At 32.7% G+C, this 25,434-nt stretch overlaps 1 protein-coding gene across 1 annotated transcript in view; it reads right to left on the bottom strand.

Moving 5' to 3' along the window:
- LOC145693288 (clavesin-1-like) overlaps positions 1-24,797 on the bottom strand; it is a 32,034-nt gene extending 7,237 nt beyond the window's left edge. The window contains exons 1-5 of the mRNA XM_081769140.1: positions 24,655-24,797; positions 16,460-16,623; positions 11,572-11,663; positions 6,818-6,968; positions 2,106-2,299 (exon numbers count right to left, since the gene is read on the bottom strand). Of these exons, the coding sequence (XP_081625266.1) occupies positions 2,106-2,299; positions 6,818-6,968; positions 11,572-11,663; positions 16,460-16,601 (579 nt within the window). The 5' untranslated portion in view covers positions 16,602-16,623; positions 24,655-24,797. The remainder of the gene's footprint in view (positions 1-2,105; positions 2,300-6,817; positions 6,969-11,571; positions 11,664-16,459; positions 16,624-24,654) is intronic.
- Between the last annotated feature and the right edge of the window lie 637 nt (positions 24,798-25,434).

Raw genomic sequence — 25,434 nt, 5'->3', positions numbered from 1 at the left:
CGTCAAAGATCTATCAACAATAACTAATTTAACTATATCATTACATATTTTCAATAATCCATTCAACAAAAGGCAGAAATTAATTTTATAATTATGTAAACAATTATCAAAAGCATTTGATTCTATTCATTATTAAATAAATTAAAACCAGGAAATGACTAAGGTAATCATGAAATCATTCGAAGTTATTTGAGTGGTACAGTTTAATTTGTTACTTAAATTGTGTTATCATATTGTTATCATAAATATTCACTGTGTTCAGTTGTTAAACAAAATTTCCACTTAAGATCTTTCTTCTTGTTACATACTAACTAAAGTATACGTAATTTGTCTGCTAGCAGAAGATTAATAATATATTACTTACAGCATACATAAATGTCTCGTTCTTAGCTGGTTATAACAATTTTCGTAAGTTCGCATTCACTGGAATTCTGAATTCCTCACACCAAAATTGCTTTCCAACCAGCTTTTCAAAAAATTTCTCTTCCCGTGCCCCCGCCCCCCATTTTAAGCTTGCAAATTTTCCCTTAAGGATTGAATTTCCAAATTTTATATATATCATTGTGATGTTCTTATTCTACTTATAAGAAAGGTCACATATGCGAAGTTTCATGACTTATATCTATCGGTGTAGAAGATTTAGAATATCGTGTGAAAATAGTAAACTCTATCGCCTTTTTCTTATTCTTTTGATATGGAATTCCCAAACATCACAAAATTAAATGACACATTCGTACTCTGTGTAGTAAAAAGTTCTATATGTTACATCAAATTTTGTGCTCGTACATCCAAGAGTTCCAAAAACTTTCTTCGTTATTCCTCCGGTTTTATATTGAATTTGTTTCCCATCTCTTTGAATTAGAATTAAAAAAAAAAAAGTTCTGTAAAATATCAAGTTTCATATATTTTTATAAAGTGTCAGCACTATTACAAGTATCCTATAACCAGTCTGAGATTCTTGAGAAGACAGTGGAAATCATTTAACTGAAATGAGTCTAGTAGTTTCTGAGTCACATGTATTTTCCACTCGTTAAAGTTCTCTATAAAACTGGAAGGCGGACAAGAAGCTAGTCATTGGCGTGCATTCAAGCAGATGGCGCTACGGTATGGCTCTCCTTCATGTTGTGATATTTGACTAGTAATTTTAGATGTAGCATAAGGAAGTGGCCATTGGTGTACTGTCTTAAAGAATACCAATAGGAAAGGATTACGTGAATATGGATTCATTACGAAATTCTAGCATTTGTGCAGGCAGGTTTCCCGGTGCCAGGACACTAAGAAAGAATATTATAAAAGAAAAAATTAAACAATATTAGTTTCAAACAAAAAAAAAAAAAAAAAAAAAAAAAAAAAAAAAAAAAAAAAAGAGTTCCTCTCCCATACACCAGATATTCAAGTACAAATGCTCAGAAGTTCTACTAAGTGGGTATGTAAACGGGTACTAGCATGTAAATCTTGTCAACATGTGTTACACTTTCAGATGAAGTACTATATAACAGCATGAGTAGAAGAACTGAAACAGAAAAACAAGAGAAAACCTGTGCATTAGTATACGCTAACCTTCATAACAATAGCTAGATCACTGTTGTATTCCATGATCGATGAAGCGCGGTTCTATCTGTCAGGGTGTATAAATTCTGCGAATATCAGACGTAGGTTTGTAGGAAATTCGCATATAATTCATCAATATCTCCTTGGTGTTCAAGAGATCAGAGTCCAGTTTGCAGTGTCTGCAAAATAGACTGTGGGTCTCATATATTTTGGGACAGTAGTGAATAATCTTGTTTATATGGACATATTTGAGGAGTTCTAGCATTAATTGTCGTGCCATGAAAGCAAATGAATCATCTTGCAACAGGATTAAGTGACTTATTAAACTTCTGACAAGTTACTGAGTAGAATTCATAACTATTCACTGAAAAACGAACTGATAACAAAGGTTCGTGGCCGTTACAATTGCCAAACATATCCGTTCTGAAGTGTATCTGTGAAGCAATTTAAAGAAAATTGTGTGCAAATGATCCACAGAACTTATGGGACGAAAATTGTTTGATTAGTCGTTACATTCTAATTAAACATACAAACAAGATATACGATTGATTTACCTGGATGAATGATACAATGATCCCCAAATTTCTTGGCGTGGCCCACCTCAACAGATTGAGTCCAAATCCAGAAAGATCGAGTATTGTTACAAGACCTGACATTTGAGTTTCCGGTTCTCTTGACATTAATTCTATTCCCATCAATAAACTTTGGATTATTGATTCAAATGTCTGTGTGGAGGGATCAATCAAACCTGAAGGAACAATTAATAAAATAGAATACATCAATAAATAGAATATAAAATAAAGAATAAGACAGCTGTTACGGGTTTCTTTTCTCCACCATCATTTGTTTTAATTTTAAGTAAACAATTTGTATAAACAATAAAAATATCAGTACTTTTCAAAGTGAGCTAGATAATACGTGCATAACACTATTAAATGAACTAGAACTTCTCTTATTCACTAGAAAATTTTGCGCGTCTTTTATAACGTCATAATCGTCAAGTACTCGAAGGGCCTATCAGAGCTCCTTCGTAACTAAGCGTTTAGCATACCCGCCTTTAACATGGGAGAACCGGGTTTGCTTCCCGGCAGGAGCTCATGTAGTTCGGATTCCACGTTAATCAGGTTCACATCTCATATAACCTCGCTGCTGAAAAGGACGTTAAAATTCAAAATTAACTTTAACTCAAAGGGCCTATTCGGTCTGCCATAAGAACCAGAATTTGTTGTGATCAAGTCAAAAGTCACGTTGAGTGCTAAATCGAGTCTGGAGATTTCAAGTCCAAATGTAAGGTATTTTAAGCACGTAACCTCCGCATGGGGTGTCCTGGGTAATTCGCAGAAGTTGCATATACTTTATCATTATTATTCATTCTACTCAAACAACTTGACTTTAGAAAATGTTCCATTCATATTTACCTTACGTGCTATACATCGTTTCTAAGCTCTTCATTACGTCTTTGCAATAAGATTTCAATTAGACATCTCCTTATTATAGTTTTTAAGATATGTGAACTTCATCGTTTTCATTAATTTTCCGTTGTTATTAATGTTCATGTTTCGTTACCTTTTCTATACTCCATCCATTTTAGGACACTTAGCGTTTGTAATATAGAATCTACATAGTCTCTTCTACATTTGAGCTGAATTTCAGCAATGTTCACCACGTCTGTTCACATCATTGCAACCAGATAGTCCCTTTATGTACAATATGAAAGATTCTGAAAATAACTAGCAGTCAATCTAATAATATTTCACAAGTATTAAATATCTCATATTCCAAAATTGTCGTATATTTGTTATTATTGAAGTATTTATAAAAATAAATAAATAAATAAATAAGAAAAAAACTTATTAAAACGTGTTTGGTATCTATTAATATATTGTCGATTATGTCCTAAAATCATGACAAGTTTCAGAGAAATATTTTAACATTGCTACTCAAATAACTCTTTGACACAAGCCACTCGTGTTAGAATTGTTTACATGAAATTACGGTTTCTTTCTTTCTAATTAAAAACATTTGTCTTGAGCTGAATATTACACAGACATATCTTCCTCATTTTTTAAAATAGTTTCAGAATCTAGAAAAATATAATATTGCCGGTTTTTATATTTCTTTCTCATACTAAAGCGGATTTTTTTTTTTTTTTTTTTTTGGCAACATCTCTTGCAAAAAAGTGAGAACAAAAGAAGAGACAAAAGAATCATTCAGTCATACAATCATGCTAACATTATTTATACAGTCAGTTATTTATCGGATTTTATTCAAGTCTCGCGACAGTCGATTTTCATCTTGATAAAGTCCAACATAGAACTATCATTACAGTGGTCTATTCCTAAATCGTTTCCTTATTGCTCACTCACAAAGATCTTGTAAATTGAGAATATATAAGTAACGTCTATTAACTTTACTCTTTAATTATCGGGTACTTTAATTTTACAAACTCTATCAAGTTAGTATACATTTCTACCACCATTAATTATGAGCTACGTACTCTTATAACTAAAAACAACATTAAAATTTTAGTTATGTAACTATATTATTTTAAAATTTTTTAAATGATATTTATCCGCTGTGTCACACAGTTTTATCAATCAACTTAATATTCTGAGATATGTATCTACGAAATTTACCAAGTATAATCAATTTTAATATCAATTGTTCGATGCCAAACACAATCAAAAAATCATATATTAACCTCTGATAGTCAACATTGATTAAATTCTCGTATATATATTAACTTTCTTTGCTTGTCTACTCATAAGGAATCCACCCCTGAAATTTTGCCGTACCTTTTGTTACACCCTGTATACATATACATACAGGGTCGTGTAACAACAGGTACGGCAAAATTTCACGGGTGGATTCCTTATGGGTACACAAGCAAAAAAGTTCATATTACCATATGTCGGGAAATGCTTCGTTACAGAGTTACGGCCATTGAGCCACCTAAATGTGTGAAATAGTCACATTCTGGTCGCTCCTTAATGTGACTCAATTTAAATCTCAATAACTCAGACCCTAATTAAGCTAGGAAGATAATTTTGGTATCTATGTATTTCTGAAGGACGACTCTTTCCGCCGATATGTATTTTATGTATGTGGGGAGTACTATGGTGGACAGGAGAGGGTATTAAGTTTTTTTGTTTTTTTTTATCAGGATTTTGGGGATGGTATTCCTTTTCCCTTGGGGGTACACTCATAAAATACATATCGGCGGAAATCTTCATCCTTCAGAAATACATTGCTACTAAAATTATAATATCTCCCTAGCTTAATTAGGGTCTGAATTATTGAGGTTTAAATTGAGTCACATTAAGAAGCGACTAGAATGTGACTATTTCACACCATTAGGTGGCTCAATGGCCGTAACTCTGTAACGATGCATTTCCCGACATATGGTTATATGAACTTTTTTGCTTGTCTACCCATAAGGAATCCACCACTGAAATTTTGCCGTACCTTTTTGTTATACCTATATATATATATATATATATATATATATATATATATATATATATATATATATATATATATACTTACATTATGTATATATCTAATGTATATATACAATATATATAATGTTATTATGTATATATATAATGTAAGTCCCAATTCAATTATAGTTTACTGTTCAGCTATAAAGAGAGAAATGAAATTTCCCAAATTGATTCTTGTTCACTTATAGAACTCTTTGTTTCATAAAACGTAGATATAGATAGCAAATTGAATAACATAGTACGTGCTGCACTCAAAGATATTTGTAATTAACCGAAGTGACATTCTATTGAATTATCGACTATGACATTATAAAGTTTAAAGAACTACCATAAATGACAGCCATGATAATAAAAAGAACATTTTTTTTTTATATTTCGAAAGAGAAATAAAAATAATTTTGATTTGAAGGTGTGATAGATCTCTCAGATAGTGGACATCGCTTTTCACCTAATTCCTTTAGCAATTTAAAAGATTCCTTTAATGTGTAGCGAAATACTATATGGGTCTCAATGGAAATGATATTCGAATAAACAAGTAACCAAAATTTGAGTTTGATCTTATATTAGATACAAAGTTTAGTTGCCTAAAAGGCTTAGGCTTTATTAGAGAAGAATTAGCTGTACAAAAGAAATATATATCAAGTTAATCGTAAATATAAAAACTTACCATTTTACAAAATAAATGACTAAGTAGCTGACCATACCTGATCAAATCATTAGAGTGAAAATACGCCAATTCTAGAGGGGATTAATAGCAATTTCCGATTCGGTCAATATTTAAGTAACTTTTCTTTCTTAATAGTTATTGCATCTGATAGATAACTAATCGATTTGTAATTTATTAACTGTCATTTATCTTATTTCTTTTACCTCAATTTGGAACTCAATTCTAATTACTAATTAATTCAAAGTATTTACTTAAAAACTCCAAAATTTGAATTTACTGTAATACATAAAATATATGGTATACAGAGATATAAAATTGAAAACAATGTTTCAATCTGAAATAATCTTTATTTATTTTTGTTCATTATCTGTCTTCATTTACTATTTTCTTTCGTTATTAAAGTTGGCACTTTGTACACAATATTCATTGGCAGTACATAGTTTTATTCTTCATTGATGAGTTTGTAATTTGTATACAATATTCATTGGGAGCACATAGTTTTATTGCCTCATTGATAAGTTTGTAAGCTTATGCTATATAATGTAGATAATATAGTGATATAAAAATTTACTACCTATTAATTGCGATTAACTTTCGAATCTATATTTTTCACGAAATATGAAAAAAGAAATAGCACATCACATTGATTTCTTAAAAAAGAAAAAAAAAACAAGTGAAACAATTAGATTCATTTTGCAGAGAACCATGATCATAAGGAAGGTGCATGACTGAATTTAGTTTTTTATCATTTTGTTATTACCGTGCTTAAAACTATAATCTAAATAATAATGCTTGAAGTGACTAGCTATGATGCTTTATCAATGATGAATCTGTAACTTGAGCACACTCTGAAGGATTGTGCCATACGAATTGGTACTCTCTTTTTCTTCATATTTTGTTATACCATATTTGCTGATGACGTGTTTATTTTCATGGAAAAGTATATTTTTAATATTTTCTCTGACAGGCATATCGTTATAAAGATTCTGAAATTTGAAGATACCTATTACAATTATCCTCTTACATATTTATTTCGTACATTTGATTTTTCAGAACAAAATGAAACTGTACAAAGTAGAAATCACTAACAACTTACCGAACTTAATGACAGCTATTCGTCTGCCCTTTTCATCTCTATCTCGTAATAAGAATCCTAATTTTCTTTCCCAGATGTCCATTATTTCTTCAGGTTGCTTAAGTCTGAAGAACTCTGGATTGTTGACTTTCGCCATAAAATATTCTTGAATCTGAAAAGTAAGTTTAAAGAGAAACAATAATGATTATATTTAAATATGATAAACGAACTTTTAAGATCAATTATAGATTCCTTTATGAACCAGTTTGAACGAAGTCAAATTATTTACCTAACTTAAACACGTAAAAGGAAAGTGCAAACATAAAGAAGAGAAGCTAGTGTTCATACATCAACGATAATGAGAGTTGAAACTATAAGTAGATGATATTTGGCCAATCGTAGAAAAGAGAATAATTGTTAAACGATAGCGATATAATTCTTTATTCTGTCCTTTTCATAAGCGGTGGTCTTTGCATAGGGCGAACTGGGCAATGGCCCGGGGCCTCGCGCATGCAAGGATTTTACGGTTCAGAGTAATACACCTAATTTTTAAAAATGTTTATGGATAGCAGATTATGCGTTATTCAATAAAATCTGAAGCTTAGAAAATCCCAAATGATCAAACCGATTAGTTCTGTAAGTAGCCGATCTTCAGGACACAAACACATGCACCATAGACCAAAATATTCCCATTTTGGTTTCTTCCATCTAAATGTTCATTGTGTTACCGATCCATATGGCTCTTCAATTCATTCTGTAGTGTTTCTGTGGATCAGTACCGATCAGGAAAGTGTTTTGTAACGTCATCAATACACGCTTTACAATTATTTGTAAGCTCTAAAGTTTAGCCAATCCATTCAGTCGCCGGGAGAATCTGATGTGAGATTTAAAAATAATGTTACCAACCGAATGGGGAAATTATATCAAAATAATGCAGCTTTATACAGTGTACACCTTCCTGTGTTTCTTGTGCAATATCATTGGCAAAATCTTAGTGCGTTACTTCCTCAATTATCGCAACCTGCATCTTGTTTAGCTGTCTCAAACGCTGGCTGGTGAGCACAAGATAAAATCGCGAATACGAGTTCTGCTTATTAAGAAAGAAATATTTGTATAACATGATGTTATATTGCCCCTACTATTTTCATAATCGTTTCTGATTTTCTCGATTATCTTACAGAACTCCTTCCTAGCTACACGATTAGGGCAGGAGACTGAGTTCGATTCCTGCTGGAAGTTCATGTGAATCTAATCCCACATTAATATGTAGGTCTACTTTCATAGAGCCTCGGTACTAAAAGAGTGTGAAACTAATCATTCTACTGTATTTACTTATAAATACGAGATGTTAAGTATATAAGGAATTAACTAACCAAAATGACAATAATCCCAAATAGATTGGTTTTGTCAGAGCTGAATTGAGAAGTACAGGGCAATTAAAAACATTTCATTATATTCTGAAAATAAATTATATTTAATATAGTGAATCATTGCCAATTCACTGCCGCCTAGATATATCTCGAACTCTTTTCCACGGTCACCTATCTTTGGCAATGTTTTTCCACATTACTCCAATGCTTCTTGATTTCATCACGTCACCTTGCATAAGGACTTTTCTGAAGTCTCTCTTTTCCCTTGATATCTAATTAAGGATTACTTTTCTCCACCTACCATCATTTCTTCTTGTAATATAATCGACTCACTGTCACTGTCATTACTTTTTTTATTTTCGTGATGATATCCTCCACTCTTGTCATCTTTTTGATTGATGAGATTATTTTCTCATACTTGTAAACGGTTTCCAGTATATATTTCTCCGTTCTTCGTTCTGTATCTCCAAATGGTTAATGTCTGATTTTGATGTTTGTTTGTTGAAGTTTAGCGTCCCTTTTCAGCACCAAAGCTATATGAGACGTGAACCTACAATTTAAGGTAGAACCCGAACTATCGTAATATATTCAAATTGTAACGGTATCCCACTGGAAATCGAATCCAGGACCAAAGGTCAATATCTAGCACCACAAAGAGTGTTGGTTTGATCTCAGAAAAGAACTGATACGTGAACAACTATTGACTGCATATCTCAGATTCATATCAAACAGAACAACAATACTGGAAATATATTTTAGATAGGCTATCTATTAGCCAGTGTTCAGGTTCTAGCTCCATATAATTTAGTATACAGAAGTTATCGTGGAAGAAATATTCAAAATGAATTTACAAAACTCACGGCAAGTAAAAGGAAATATTTTTAAAAAGTTGTTAAACACTTAAATACTACTCCATTATTTTTCATTATACATGAGATATTGCTTATGTTAAGCAGCTCATTGTAATAATGCCGTTTGTAAACAAAGAAACCACTGAAATCGAGAATAATTCTATATCTTCTTGATATTTTGACGGAAAATATTGTGTCGTTGACACTTTTACTTTTCGTTTGCCATGCAATTGGCGAAGGGCTCCGAGAGGTTTGCTCGAAGCATCTCAAAGGCTAAGGCCACCATGCTTTTTATAGAACTATCATTTCAAGGAAACAATAAACATCAATAGTTCTTTCCAATACAATTTATCTTTAAAGTATACATTTATCAAGTGGTTTCTGACACAAATGATTAAATATTGTCATATTAAATTGAGAGAAAAAGAAGTGTGGTTATAAACTAATACTATAACCACTAATACTATACTAATATTATAAATAAGAAGTGTGGTATTTTCATTTATCATCACTGTTGAAATACTTGTTTTAACAGTATCATTACTGTTAAAATGCTTGTTTTTACATCATATTCATTGGCGTTCACTGTTTTGATCACATGTTTATTAGAAAATCCACTTATGATATTCAAGTTGATAAAGAGATTTTCAATCTATTAGCCTAATATCTGTGGCAATGAAGAAATAAAATACGTATCAGTTCATTATTTCAAATCAGATGGAAACAGTAAATATTTTTAATTCCATGTACCACTGTTAAGCCGAGGATAATACGATAATTGAAATACATTTCATTTAAGAGAAATATGCTTTAAAATATCGTTTTCTCATTGTCGTTCCATACATCTATCGTAGTTGATACTTATTTTTTATCACTAAGTTTGTGTTCTTTATATATTTGCAAGAATCAATAAGCTTAACAGTTTAGCAACTATTAACAATTTAAAAGTTTTCTCAGTAGTGCAAAATAGAAAAGTTATCAGCAAAAACTCTATATCTACAGTAACTCGATTCCCATCAACACTGACGAATATCACTCTGAAACACACAGATATTTGAAACTATATTGTGTTTTAGTGGGACTACCCAGTTTTTAAGTCGATATAACTGTGTCCATAGTTGTATATGAAATATAGATTCATTAAAATGATGTACGAAATCAATTCACTTCAATTCAATACTATTGATTGATACTTCAATTCAATTGAAGTTTTGATTTCAGTTATGTTGATCTTGCTTTTCCACGGAGATCGATCATTCTTCTTTGTTGTCGCTCTCGTCAGACGTCATCTAAAGATTTGTAGCCTCCAAGGTCATCACATCTGATGTCAATGGACTATTTAATGTGGGGTTACCTCAAGGATAGAGTCTACATATGTACTTACTACCATGCAGAACCTCCAGATAAATCACAACCGAAATAAACAATATTGAGGTAGACATGTTAAGGTGTGGTGAAACGAGCATGGGCAAGACTGTCTTCAGGGGAAGATAGGAGAGGGGAACGGCATTTCCAGCACATCTTGTAACTATACATTATTTTCCGTAGATAACCTCCCATTTACATTAATGTTATGGGAGGTAATGTTATGGTAATGTTATGGTAATGTTAATGCATCGTTATTTATTTCAACAATATACCCATTTAAAAAGAGGGGTATCTCACTGAAACACCTTGTAGAAGTGGGGATTTATTGAAACCATTATATTTTTTGTTAGGTTGCTGTTATACCTTTAACCTGCACAATTTAAACACAAATGACTAACACTTTAACGAGAAGACCAAGAAAAAATAGAAAACAATCATGTGTCATCTACAGTATATGCGAGGCTTTCTTTGCACATGAGCACACAACTTTCACTTATTGCCTGTTAATCTTTATTTTTCTGTTCTAAATATTTACCCTTTTATCCATGTTTTCTGTGTAAAAACTGTTAAGTCCAAAATCGTACTTTTGAGAAAAATAAAATGATATTGAAAAATCGTTTTGTTTCACATATTCCAAAGTTCACTTCTGCACAATTGGGTTCAGAAGTAGAATTGGACTTAGTACTCTATTTCCAACATCCCTGAGATAATAACTTATTTAGCCTATTTTGGACTTAACATCTTTTACATAGCAAACACAGATATATATATATATATATATATATATATGGAATTAACAAGGAAACAAAACAGAAAGTCAAACTTGCTTTCAATATTTGAGGTGTTTGTTTTAAATGTCAATTATGCTTTTTAATAGCAGATTTTAGAAAAAAATAGCGTAATAGTTTTTTCCAAATACATGATCATGCATTTTCTAGCAACAGTGAACCTTCTCCTAATTATCTATATATCAAGCACTTCGAAATAAATATATAAACTTGAGTACAGTTTTATTTGATGCAAGAAAAACTACCCAAAGTAATCTTATTTATTTGTTTAAACTTCCATATGCCTAGTAAAGCCCAACAAATATTGAAATCATTAACTATATTTGTATAATCATGCTGATTATAATCATTTTCTTAAAAAAGTTTCAAATGAAACTAGAATGTTAGAGAGTACTTACCAGCAGGACTGAGTTTTCAATGTGGAAATCGCTCGCTAAAATGAATCGAAGTAAAAAGTCATCATCCGTTGGACAGTTCAATGCAACATCCTCTGAAATTAAAATTGAATTTTTATTAAATAAAATGTCAAGTATTAATAATTATACTGCTACATCCTAAAATTTAGTTTCACTTGAAAAAGTGATACCTGGCCCATGTACAATAAATAAACTCCTTCTAGTGTAAATAAATGTTTGTATATATGGAAAACAAAACAAAACAATAAAGAGTACCTAATCTCGATATTTCACACTCAGGGTTTAAAAAATATTCAAAGACAAGATCAATATATGAGAAAATTTTCTAATTTTATTAAAGTTTTTGGTTCTCCAATTTTTTGCTTACTTCTCAGCTATTGTAATTCACTGAAGGCTTTCAGTACTCACAGGTTTGTGAAAGTAAGAGAAGAGAACGGCTTGTTTTAACAAGCCTGTTTAAAGTGGGCATCTGAATACATTTGAATACTGCTAGTAATCTGAAAGGACAATTTTTGAAAATGAAATACTTTCTCTTGTGTCTTTATTTTTCCACCAGGTGAATAAATATTGCCATTACAGTATATATTTTATATCCTGCAATCAATTTTGTCTTTACTTACTGATCAGTTTCTTGGCTTGAAGTAAGGATGGTTGCTTTTTAAATAATTAGGTAATTCGTGTTGCATTAAACTCTTTCTTTTCTGATTATGATTTTCTATACCAATTTGTGTTTAGTTTGATCTAGTCTTAATTTACTGAAGGTTTTTTTTGCAAGAATGTAGTATTTTTCACAAGCAGTTCTTTGATTTCTAAACTTTTTAGGTATTTATTATTATTATTATTATTATTATTATTATTATTATTATTATTATTATTATTTATTTATTTATTTATTTATTTATTTATTTTTTAAAAATGCTTTCTGGTCTCATAAATTTTGTTTTCGGTTTCTATTTTTAATTTTTCTGATGCATTAAGATAACATATATCCATATAGGCGACTTCAAAATGAAAGAAAGTTTCATGTCCGCAGCAAAGGGAGTTGATTTTGAGTTTAATGTCTCGTTCAGCAGCGAGGCCATGTGAGACATGGGCCTACTGATTAACGTGGAATCCGAACCACATGAGTTCGGGCCGAGAATCGAACCCGGGTCTCCCATGCCAAAGGCGCATATGCTAACCGCTTAGCCACGAAGGAGCTCGCAGCAAATGGAAACTTGTACTATAGGTAAGGAGGAGGAATAGCTTTTTGCTCGAGTTTCCTTTGTTTTCAATCAATACCAGATACAGAAATTTTCCTTCAGCTTGGCTCTTCCAAAATATGTGGTTGTTTGAATCATACACATATTCACACACGATATCGCTCTTTCGAAATTGCAAATTATTGTCTTTATACATTATATACCGAAAACTCAATAGTTCATTAAAATCAGTGAATCTCATAGAAATTATAATAAATACTACCAAACTTGCGCTTCTTTGGAATAAATATTTTGCTCTTCTGTCTTTCGTTACTTATATTGTTACAACATAAAGCAAACGCTTTTGTGGTGTTACGTTCACCGGTTTAAAAAAAAAAAAAAAATAGAACTGTTGTATCGCACATTCCACAGATGTTAGTGATGATAAAAAAAAAGTCCATTATATTATAATAAAAAAAATCCCTCAGCTGAAGTATATTATCATGCAAAGACTGATCAGAATCGGCCACTCAGGTTCTTTCTTCTTCCTCTTTTTTCTCTGTCAAACAAGCATCAGGAATTAAGAGGATCTCCATTTTTATTTTCAGTGCTATACTATTTCTAACTCCGTTCGGTATTGTAGTAGCTTACAATACATCCCACTTAGATTTCCTAACAATCTACTGGAAAATAAATCTATCTAATGAGTCCTTCGTTGCAAATCTGTAAATGAGAGAAACTGTAATATAATTTCTTGGAACTTCTTTGAAGCTCCTTGGAAAACCAAGAGAATCCATAAGGAAAAGCGAAACATAAATTACTTGCCAGACAGGAGCGAAGATATAATCACTCACAGTAAAATGGGTTACACTATAAGCGCTTTCGCTAAATACATCATCAAACAAGGAAGAGAAAATACTACAACAGAAAATAGAAACTAAAGAACAGAAAATAGTTGTAAACCAGATGAAATGTAGGGTCACGTTATCGTATTGCCAAGCTAAAGATGGAGAGAGTTTAGTGGCGGAATTGAAAAGTTATGGGACTAGTGTATCGTTAAGAGTACAGGAAGGAGGAGAAATAATAATATTATACGAGAAAATAATTGAAAAACAAAAATGCGTGTTAATGAAGAAACAAATAAAACATACATTTAGGAAGAATAGTAAAACATAAGAACTAAAATAAAAAAAAAGATAATATAGAATAAAAATGCATGGGAAAGATAATACATTAATAAAATAAAGGCTCCTAATGTATCTAGGTCAACCATGAACACTTTCACATTTGAAAATAAGCAATACTTTCAAATCAAAAGCATTGTCACAGGTATTTGCATGTTTCCCTCTTACATCAAAATAATCATGGTTCACCCGGAAACTTTTAACAAGTACTTCGCTTGGTACCACTCCAACCTTTTCTCTGGCTTCGATTTACGGACAAAATTCCCTAACACAAACTCACAGTCAAGCAGTAATGGAGTTATACATATAGTGCATAAACAACAAGATCTCAATTAAATTCACCTAGACCTCCAACCGTACAGTCGTCCTCCTTAACGTGGCATCATATTTAATAATGGTCGTCTCCTAAGTGACATACACGTCAATTAGTATGAAAATATCATCACATCACGAACACTCGCTCTCATCACATCATGTGTTCTTTAACATATACCTTACCCATTTCCTATCGCTAATCTTCACGAACTTCACATTGGTAAAAAAATAAGCAGTTTATAGCTACAAGCCAAGGGAATTAGTACACATATTATCGCTATAAGCTGTATACAACAATTAGTACAAATTTTAAGTTTTCTTTCTCTTAGTTTATATTATTAAAATGGTACCTTTTACAGATGTGTCCTCCTCAAGAGTCACCTTTGGCAAGTTCAAAGAACCCGTATCTGTACCACCATATTGTATCTGAAACTACTTGAACATCTTCTTTTTAGTACTTTTCAACAGTGAATACTCCCTCAATCTAATCAGTAAATAATTCTGTCATACAAAATCCAACCGAAACCGAACAACAAGAAAGAAGAAGAAGAAATTACTGTAAATCCTCTTTTTCGAACTTTTATATATACAATATCATCCCAACATTCATACCTTACAGAAATGCATTACTCCTATTTATCCCATGCTTACTAGTGACCCGAAACCAAAAGGTTTCTTTCAACTCGTCCCAAAATCGTGTAATGACACCTGTAATTTTCACACTCTCACTACGACACTGATTCCTTGAAACATACCGTATCTCCACCAGAAAATACCAGATACCTAGATGTAAAACTTGTTCTCTTGTATATTTGATACCAATTTGAGATTTCAACATCATACATTTTCTTCCATTTCAATAGTTATTCGATTCTCCTAATCTCATTTACATCTTTAAATGCTCCCGCTGTCTAATTGTCTATGTTGAAGAAACTCTAAACTCTCTTTCAAGTCACATCTATGGAGGAAGTACAGAATTACCTGCCATTTTGCCACAGTTCAAAAACTAATAACGGTAGGTTAATAAAATTACAAATAAGTTAACTATAGTCTTTAGAGTTTAAGTGTGCCAAACTTCAGGCTTCTATGTTCATTTTTAATATTCCTCTGTGAAGAGAACCCTATTAAAGATTTTTCTATATGTAAAAAAGTACCAATATTCATCGCCAGTTGAAGGACTTTTGTGCGAATACTGTCCTTGGTAACTGTACTAGCAAAAGTGAATGCGAAAAATTTACGGGAGACAGGTATCAACTTAAGTTCTGCCAAGGTCCGGAAGTCCAATTTGTGCAACTACTTCAATAAATATTGATCCTGTTGAGTCTCTGGATAGAATGCTACTGTTGAGGGTATCTGTAATTTTACAGTATTCTCTCATTGCATCAGGGAATGAATTTTTGACAGACCACTTGAACTCATCAAGACAAGATTACATTAGATCCCTTAGTCTATCTCAATCCAGTCGTTCGTTTTCACGTACTTTCTTTTTTCTGTTCTTTACTGTTGTTTTCCTATACATGCTTTCCTTTCTGTATTATCTCCCATTTTTACTATTATTAAATATTATTATTCATGTAACCTATACTTTTAGTTTCCAATTCTTTTTTTTCCTATGTTATTATTTCTTCTCCCTCCTCTGCCACAGTGGCCCATCTGTCCTATAGTTTATCTTCTTCCATTAAACTCTCTTTAGTAATGACTTGGAACATTACAACGTGCAGTGCTGTACTCAAGGGTCGTTTTTGGAGCTTTAATACTCTTCCTCTTAAGCAAAATATTATGTAAAAATAAACATTTACCATATTAAGATATGTACAAATACCTGAAATTATATGAACCTCCCTTAACGAAGTTCTGTCTACGCCACTGACTACATGATCATGCTATTCAACATTGCACCTACCTGGACGCAGCCCAGCTAATCTTCTGTCCTTTAGCTTTTGTTTCTTTCTTTCTTTCTCTTTCTCTCTTCTTTTCTTTCGCACTTCCTCCCTTTCTTTCTATTTCTCTCTCTTTCTCTTTCTTTCTTTCTTGCCCTCTCTCTCTCTCTCTCTCTATATATATATATATATATATATATATATATATATATCTATCTGATGAAATATTTAGCGATAATACCCCGCTTGTAGTGTACCTGTAGTTATTTTTCAGTGTTTCTAATTTTGAAACTTGAAGAAGAAAACTTACCTTTAATTAGCTGTCTAACTGTTTGGACGGTTTCCCGAATTCTTGTGGATAAGATAGTGTTCTTCTCAAGAATAGTATTTCTCCTAACATTAATGAAACCCTCACATGAATAGTTCAACTCTTCCAAGTGGTCTTCATCCATTCTGTACTGTTCTCGAACCAGCCTAGAAAAGAAGAAAATATATAATTGTTTAATTTATTATTTAACTACAATACAGTACTTCATTCTAGTATAATTAACAATAATAACCACTTTTTCTTCCTCCGTATAGATATAATAAGCATTCAGAGTCAGTGGTTATTTCAGAAGATTCCTCCTTCCTCTCCAGATAGACTTTCAATACAAGAGGGATAAAAATAAATAGTTATGTGAACATGCTGCTAACCCTCATTGAGCATGAACAGAAATTAATCTCCGGCACGAATTTTGTATCTCCGAAAAGAACTTTTGCCCACCAAACTCCCTGAAATCATCAGTGCTCAGAATAATAGTGAAACAATGTTTATACGAACGAAGAGGTAAGATAAGAAAACGATGATTTAAATTTATATGTATGTATTAGGAAAGGGATGAAAATCCTCTTATGCTTTTACGAAAATCTCTTTAATAAATGTCAACCAAGGAAAGCTACAGTGTACGTATATGCCTTGTGGATGTTATGCAAGGCATACACGCTTTAGATTATCTTAGTTGGGTTTTATTAAAGAGATTTTAGTAAGAGCATAAAGGGTTTGTGTGTGTATGTGTGTCTTTTAGTATTTAATGGAAGTACATATACCTTCTTCTTCTTTTTGGACCAACAATCTGTCGATTGGTTTGCCTTAACTTTGCATTTCTTTCCATCTTGAATCAAATCTTTCATTTCCTTGTAGTTTTTCTTCCTTATATCTTACACTATTTGGTCTAAAATATTTCAGTATTGGTCTTCCTATGTGTATTTTCTTTCTGTTGTCCCTCCACAAACAATAGTGTAATTACTTCCTGCCTCATAGTGCCTTCAATTATTTTATTTAATCTTTTCAGAATTGTCTTCAGTATATTCTTTTTCTTCTACTATTTTCAAGACTCTCTTATTCGATACCTTATTCTCAACATACTTCTATTGAACCATATTTTAATAAGCCTGCACTCTCTGGTTCAAACATTTTAACGATGTTTTTGGTTCTATTAGTTTTATATTTCATCCAAACTCGTGGGATGGTGTAATTTTAAACTAATTTATTTTGTTGTTTATATTAATATTATAAAGTGCTTTGTTGTTTACGAATACATAGTTATATCTAAACTCTCTTTCCTTCTTTCTCTCCGTTTGTGTGTGTTTTGTGCGATCAATTGGCTACCAGGTTACTATTTTATTTCAGGACTATTACCAGTTTTCGCATATTGCATAATAATTCAATATGGTAAGAAATTAAAGGTAAATGGGAAATTATACAATGAGAAATTTAAATTACTGGTTCATTTCCAACTTCAATGACTATCAGTTGGTGTCTGACTCTAGTGCTATCCTTTGTAGTGACAATAAAAATTCATTAAGCTGTATGTGATTATTACTACTATGTTTGTATTGTTAATTTTAGTCTGTGAAACTGTGCTGCATAATTCACTAATAAAATCAAAACATCTAAGATAAGAGGAAAGAGACCTTTGAATAAACCAAGAACGAATCAGCTAGGGATATGAGTAAATCAATTTGATTTAATGCTAATGAATAGGATATAATGGATAGATTTGTTTCTATGTGACAAACCTTCAGTTTCTAACCTATAGAGTTTATTATTATTATTATTATTATTATTATTATTATTATTATTATTATTATTAATAATAATAATAATAATAATAATAATAATAATAATAATAATAATAATAATAATAATAATAATAATAATAATAATAATGATGATTCTGTACGAATTTTGTGGAACATGGTGAAACAATGAACAGAATTTGGCATGTGCTGGCTTCTAAAATGTTAACGGAAGCTATTCGACGAAGAAGAAAGCATATTCCACCGGACAGTGTTTTTTGTACTACGATAATGTCTATCCTCACATGTCAATGGATACGTCACAGGACGGGGTAGTCAGTAGTGCCTTAATCCTCTTCAGTTTTGATATAGGTTAATCTGATTTCCATTTGCTTGCCCCAGTCCTCACAAAAACAAACTTCGGGAACAGCATTTTCAAGATGGAAGACATTACAGTCACTTTGAATGCACCGATAAGTAAAACAACTTCGAAATTTTTCCAGAGTAAATTTCAGCATTGAGTTGAATGGTGGAAGAAATGTATCGAACAACATTTTGTATACCTTTATAGGTAACCCACACAAGTATATTTTTAAGCAAACTTTTTTACTCTTCCTTCCTCCGAAAAAAGTGTTACAGCAAGTGAGGAATTACTTTCTGGATGGATTTACCTATGATATAAATTACAAATTGCATGCATTTCTCGGTAAACTGCCAGGTTTTCTCAAGAATGAATCTTCAAATATCTTAGAACTAGTATTTTCGATATTATGGAAGCTAGCACAAGGGGAAGCAGCAGGACTTCAGGGTTACAGTTGATGGAAGATAATTAGTTATGACGAAAAAGACAATCTGATTTTTGTTTACAGTTGAATTGGCTCGCATTGACTATAATTAACATTCCAATTTAGCACCGATGTTGTATCACGTCGTCTAAAATGTATTGAACCCTTAGCGCACGAGATAACGCTGGTACCGAAAATCTCAGGGTATATGAGTCGCAACGGGATAGGGCTAACATCATTTGACAACTGATAGTTAAATTTAGTACATATGCAAAGAGTGTTGGACTTGTAGAATCAGATGGAAGGTATTGCACTGTGAAGATGAGTAAACGTTTCGTAAAACTGCGTTACATTTGACGATTTTATTTCGATAAAGGTGCAAATGATGCGCAGACCTGTGAAGAAATTTATATTGTTTATGGGCAAAACACGTTACCAAAAACACCAGCCAAAATATGATTTAGTCTCTTCAGTTCTGGAAATTTCGATGTTCACGATGCTCCTCGCAGTGGGCGACCAATCACACCAAAAGTGGATTAATTCAGGCAAAAGTCGAGCAAGATCAGCATGTAAACAGTGTATGACATCGCCAATGACGTAAACATCCATCAACAAACAGTGTTAAAGTATTTGCAGAAAGTTGGTTACAAAAGAAGCTAAATATTTTGGTCCACAGATCTTACTCGAAAACATTTGCTCGACTTAACTTCTATCTGCGAATCTCTACTGAAACGTAACAAACTCGATTCATTTTTGAAGTAATTGCTCACGAGTGATGTAATTGGATGATCAACGATAACACTGTGCAAAAAAAGACCGTGGCTGAAGCGAAGAGAACTTCCACCGTTTGCGGGAAAAGCCAGATTGACGCTTTGCGTTTGGTGAGGTTGGAAGGTTATCGTGCATTACGACATGCTGTCACAAGATATAACGATAAATTCGGATCTATATTGTCGACAATTAGCGCAAGTGTTCCTAGCAAGTCAAAAGATATGACTGGAACTAGTCACAAAAAGGGGTGTCGTATTCCACGCTGATAATGCCAGAACGCATGCGTCCTTAACAATCTATCAGAAATTGAGAGAACTTGGTTGGGAGGTTTTAATGCATCTACACTATCGACCGGACCTGGCACCGTCAGACTATCAGTCAGTGCAAAGTTCTTTGAATTGTGTCAAGTTAGTTTGAAAAGAAGCCTGTGTAAATCGTATGTCACATTTTTTTTTTTTTTTTTTTACTACAAACTACAAAAGTTTTCCAGTGACGGGACTATGATATTGCTGGAAAAATAGCAGAAGGACATCTAACGAAATGGTTTCATACTGCTATTTTTAAATCATAATAAATGTATTCTAATTTTGACCTCCAAAGGCTTGATACTGTTTGATAACCTGAAGTAAAATTGAACCTGTTTTTTAAAAAGTGATCCAACCGACTATTCTGGATTGTATCTGAATTATAGAAAAAATAAATTATAATACGAGTTAATAACAATAACACAATATCAAAATTTATTTTCCTTTTTCTCTTTCTTTTTAATTGGAGAACAAAATTTGTAGTCCCATCATCTAAAAAATAAAGTTTCTATGTTGCTTAAAGAAGAAAGTGAACTCCTGCTTGAAAGCGACGCATGGATTGTTTCGGAGACTTCTAATTTAGCGGAAAATGCTGAAGAGAAACATTTGTAGATATGTCTCAATAGTGATGCCGTACTTAGTACAACGCTAGGTCTGCTATTAAAATGCGCATATAATTCGTTCTATCTACAAGTTATATTTCCATGTTTCATACAGGTTGGACGGAAATTAACCCTCTATTGAAAATTGTTTTTGACTTTCTTAATACACAACCAATTCTCATGAAACAAAAACACTTTGTTCCTTAGAATGGTAGAATTTATTACACGATATATCATTTATGTCATTGCAGTAGCAGTGGCGGACCATGGCGCAATGTCTAACCTTGTATGAGCGGGTTCAGCTGGTATCCTGGTACGATATATGGCAGTTCGTGTTACAGGTATAGAGACGGTAGCGAAATGTGAAAGAATCACGTGCCTTGGTAGATGCAAAAACCATAAGGAATTACCATTCAAAGCTAATTAACACAGGTTTCTGTAGCAGATATTAGGAGACACGGGGATCGCCACTCAACATCCAGGACAAAAGAAAATTTGCAAGTCAGTGGCGTTGCTTGAGGAGCAAGAGCACCACCGATATCAGACTTTCACGTTTTGTACTAGTATATTAGTAGACAATTTATTAAAGTATATGTATTCCTCAAACTCTTGGAGGGGCAATTGCCCTCTCATGTCCCCCCTAAATGACACCCTTGTTGCAAGTGGTTCAGGAAATGTTCACTCAAAGTCCTTAGAAATCACAAGGCATCTTTAACCCAACACACAATCCGAAACCGGGTTCGATTCCCGGCGGGACCTCATGTAGTTCGGATTCCACGTTAATCAGTAGGTTCTCGTCTCATATAGCTTCGCTGCTGGCGTTAAATTCATAATCAACTCAACTCAACACGACTCGAAATGTTTTGAAAGAAGAGTTGGATTTTCGTCTATGGAAATTATATTACTGTCAAGTTCTTGCAAACGTATGTATCTCTGGAGTATCTGCAGAAGTCTGTCGCAAACATACCCAACCATTTGAAAAAAAAAAGTGAATAATGGTAATAAAAAGTTATAAATAATTCCCAACCACTGTATAGAACAATTTAGGAATATAAAAGCAATGACAGGAATTTCAATCATTTACAACCACAAGAATCACTGAAAGATCTGCATACCAGTAATTGAGTAAATATTTCTTAATTCCGATGTAGCTTTAATCTAATCCTAATGATGTAGAATGGAAAGACTGGCTTCCAGTTGTGAGGAAGACTCAATCGTGAAAAATTATTGTATTGAAAAAGAAGAAAAAGAAAAAGAAAAAGGAAAGAAAAGAAAAAGAAAGAAATGATGATAATGAAAAAGAAAGATTTATTTATTTATTTGTTTGTTGGGGTTTAATCCGCACGTCAATTACGAGGCTATTTGTCCCGGTCACGAGAAGAAAGAAAGAAAAAGAACCAATATTTTCTCGGTATCGACCAGTGGGTCGTAACTCATAGGTCGAGAATCCCTTATCTATCCTATGCTTTATTTGGAGTTCTAAGAAAAAAGAGTGAATATTTCACCTTGAGCCTTTATAGCTAAAACATGCGATATAGAATTTCAGTCGAGTGAAGGACATTTTTTTCTCAGGAGGAGACCTATTATTCTTGTATTTTGAACCATTTTGTTGCGTGAAATCGTTCCAGTTGGTAAATACACTATCATCCAAGGTGATCTAGCAGATCACTGGCTTTTCTCAGCGTTCAATCTCGCCTCTGGTTATAGATTTTTATCAGAGTTGCGGACAAAGAGAAAAAGAATTGCTCTAAAATGAATATTAGATGAACAAATGCATAATAAAATAAGTCTTGCCTTTTTTTAAAATCCATTTAAACTTAAAAATATAAGTACTTTGAAAACAATTTGAGGGAGCTAAATGATGGGGTGTGCGCAACAGTGGTCTAACCCCGAAAAACGTGAAAATTAGATTTTGATATAATCTTTTGTCATTTAAATTGAATTGTCTTCCCACTGAGTTAGATAAAATTCACCTAGTAAATTTTATACTTATGGATATTTTAGTTCTGGGTCTCAATCTAAGGCCTAAAATATTCAAAACAGGAGTCCGAATCTGAAGTTCGAAATTTCGGGTGTGGATTCAGGAACCGGATATCCGGATCCGGATCCAATATCCGAAACTTCGAATCCGGATCCAAGGTCCGAAATTCCGGATCCGGATCCAAGATCCAAAACTTCGGATCCGGATCCAAGATCCGAAACTTCGGATCCGGATCCAAGATCCGAAACTTCGGATCCGGATCCAAGATCCGAAACTTCGGATCCGGATCCAAGATCCGAAATTCCGGATCCGGATATCCAAGATCCGGATCCGTCTGGCCATCCCTACTTTTTATGCACTGAAACATCAGCAGTGTTGCCAATTCAGAGTGTTAATTTATGAAAACTACGATTTCACCAGTTCCTCCTTATAGAGGCCCCATCCGATTAGTTATCGGTGGAAATGAAAAATTCTTTTTTTTCTCTGATCCATAGTTTCCAAGCTACTCCAATTAAGCAAACTGAAAATTAACGACAAAACATCCATACGTATGAGTTATGAGTCAATTTACTTGTTTTGCAAAAAAAAAAAAAAAAAAAAAAAAGGAAGAAAGAAAGAAAGAAAGAAAAAGAAAAAGAAAAAAGAAAAAGTGATCTACACCTTTGGATACATCTGGCAACAGAGTGTGATTTCTAGTAAATTTCAATCGTTGCTTCCTAGTGTAAAAATATATACATGAACAAGGCTTCATTTTGGTATAATCATTATTTGTGTATCGTTTCAGGTTCAAAGTTGTACTATCCTAAACTCCGGGTTGCGTTGTATATTGGACACCCTGTATGAGATCCAAGTTTCATGAGCTGAAAAGAAGGGAATACTTACCAATTAATCTCGAATTTTTTTTAGTGGTGCTGATTGGGGAAAGCTATCGTTTCCTCTTTTTCCAATCTTCTATGATAGGAGAGGATACCAAAGACACACGAGCTCCTAGTTGAAATGTCATCAAATATTTTATGCTACATTCCATGAAAAGCTATAATTTGATTTTTTTAACTTTTCTAGAGTTTAGTTTATCTCTTAATTTAAGTGCGCATATACCAAATTGGTGCATGCTGCCCCTGTGCTCGCACTGAAAATTGTAGTCTGAGTGGAAATCGAACTCGACAACTTTGTCCATTTCGTCAATAGGAGGCAGAATTTTTGCTTAACAACCAGGAAGCAAAGATATGCTTTGTTATTCATATCTTTCTATTAATATTCTCTTTATTAATGCCAGTATGCTCAACAACATTTATACAAGGATTTCTCTTCGGCGCATGTCCCTCACTTTAAAATGTCATATAGTTAATTTATAATGGAATTACATGAGATGGAACTGGATTGATAAGACCAATCATGACTATGACTGCATACTTTAGTTTATTTTTTGTGGTTAAGATGGAATCAAATATTCTAGCATTCTAATAACATGATAGATAATAAATATTTATCTGAATATACACTGGTCATGGACACTTTCAATTTCTTCAATTTATGACAGGAGTCTTCAACGCAAGACTTAGGAAGCCACGGCAGAGCTCCGTGTCGTGGCCGAGTTCTTTTGAATAATTAAGCACTTAGTATGAGAACTCCATTACATAATAATAAAAAAAAAGTAGATGGCAGCATCTTAGCTGTAAACACCACAGTACACCTTAGAAACCCGGACCATCAATGATATTGTTAATCCCGTTCTGCCTTACAGTATTCCAAACTTCAAGCAGAGATACCAAAAATTGAGATTATTGATATTCATGTAACATGTACTAAAAGTAGAAGTTATAAGTTAAAATAATATTCTAAAAATATCCGAATAAAATTCTGAAACTAGAAAATAAAATTTTTATGATAAAAGCTGTACAATATACCCTGTAATTGTTTCTCGATTTCACATGCATATTTCGTTTTCGAACAATATTTTAAACATGCCTCGTATTTAAAGATACACAAAATTCACTCACCTGTCAAAGACACAGATAACTACTTGTTTAGATAAAATCGTGCTGGCAAATAGTTGATCAACATAGAATATAACGAATAATTGTTTCTGTGTGTTATTAAATCTTGCTACATCACTTTGGTGTCTTCCCACTGAAATTCTCTCTCATTTACGCGGAAACAAAGCGATGAAAAATTATCAAATCACGGGTTAATGTTTAACAGTGTCTCGTGATTCCTTAGTTCTTTTCATCTATGCTTTCCTCTTTTTTTCGTTACGTTTTGTTTTGTTTTTTGGCTCTTCACGTGAAGATGTGAAGACTCCTTCCGTCTTTGGTTCTTGCTCTGGCTGATGTCTTCCATTCACCTCTTTCCTCAGTGCCCGACTTTTGTCATTAGAACAGATAAAAGGAGACCTCAAGCTTGTACTTCCGCTTATAATAGTAAAACTAGGGCAGGTCATGTTGAATAATCAACGGAGTCACAAAAACATCTCAGATCTGCATGTTAACTCTACTGTTATGTATCAATTGTTTTTTTTTTTTTTTTTCCTTTTCATGACACCGACGGTTCGTGTTAATTTTAGGCAATCATAATACTAATTTGTTGATATTGGTATCTTAAATATTTAAATGTAATTGAAGTTATTGTAAATTAATATGTAATTGAAGTTATTACAAATTAATCATATAAACACAACATTTATGTTGCGTTATTAATGAGTCATAGAATGTATGTTGGAGAACAAAACTTTTTTTTTTCATTTATTCTTACGTAGTAGAGTATTCTGAACGATAACGAAG

The sequence above is a fragment of the Thermobia domestica genome, chromosome 8 (assembly GCF_964235325.1).
Source record: "Thermobia domestica chromosome 8, izTheDome1.hap1.1, whole genome shotgun sequence".
In the NCBI taxonomy this organism is placed as follows: Eukaryota; Metazoa; Arthropoda; class Insecta; order Zygentoma; family Lepismatidae; genus Thermobia; species Thermobia domestica.
The sequence above is the reverse complement of the archived record's forward strand: the minus strand, read 5'-3'. Positions and strand labels throughout refer to the sequence as shown.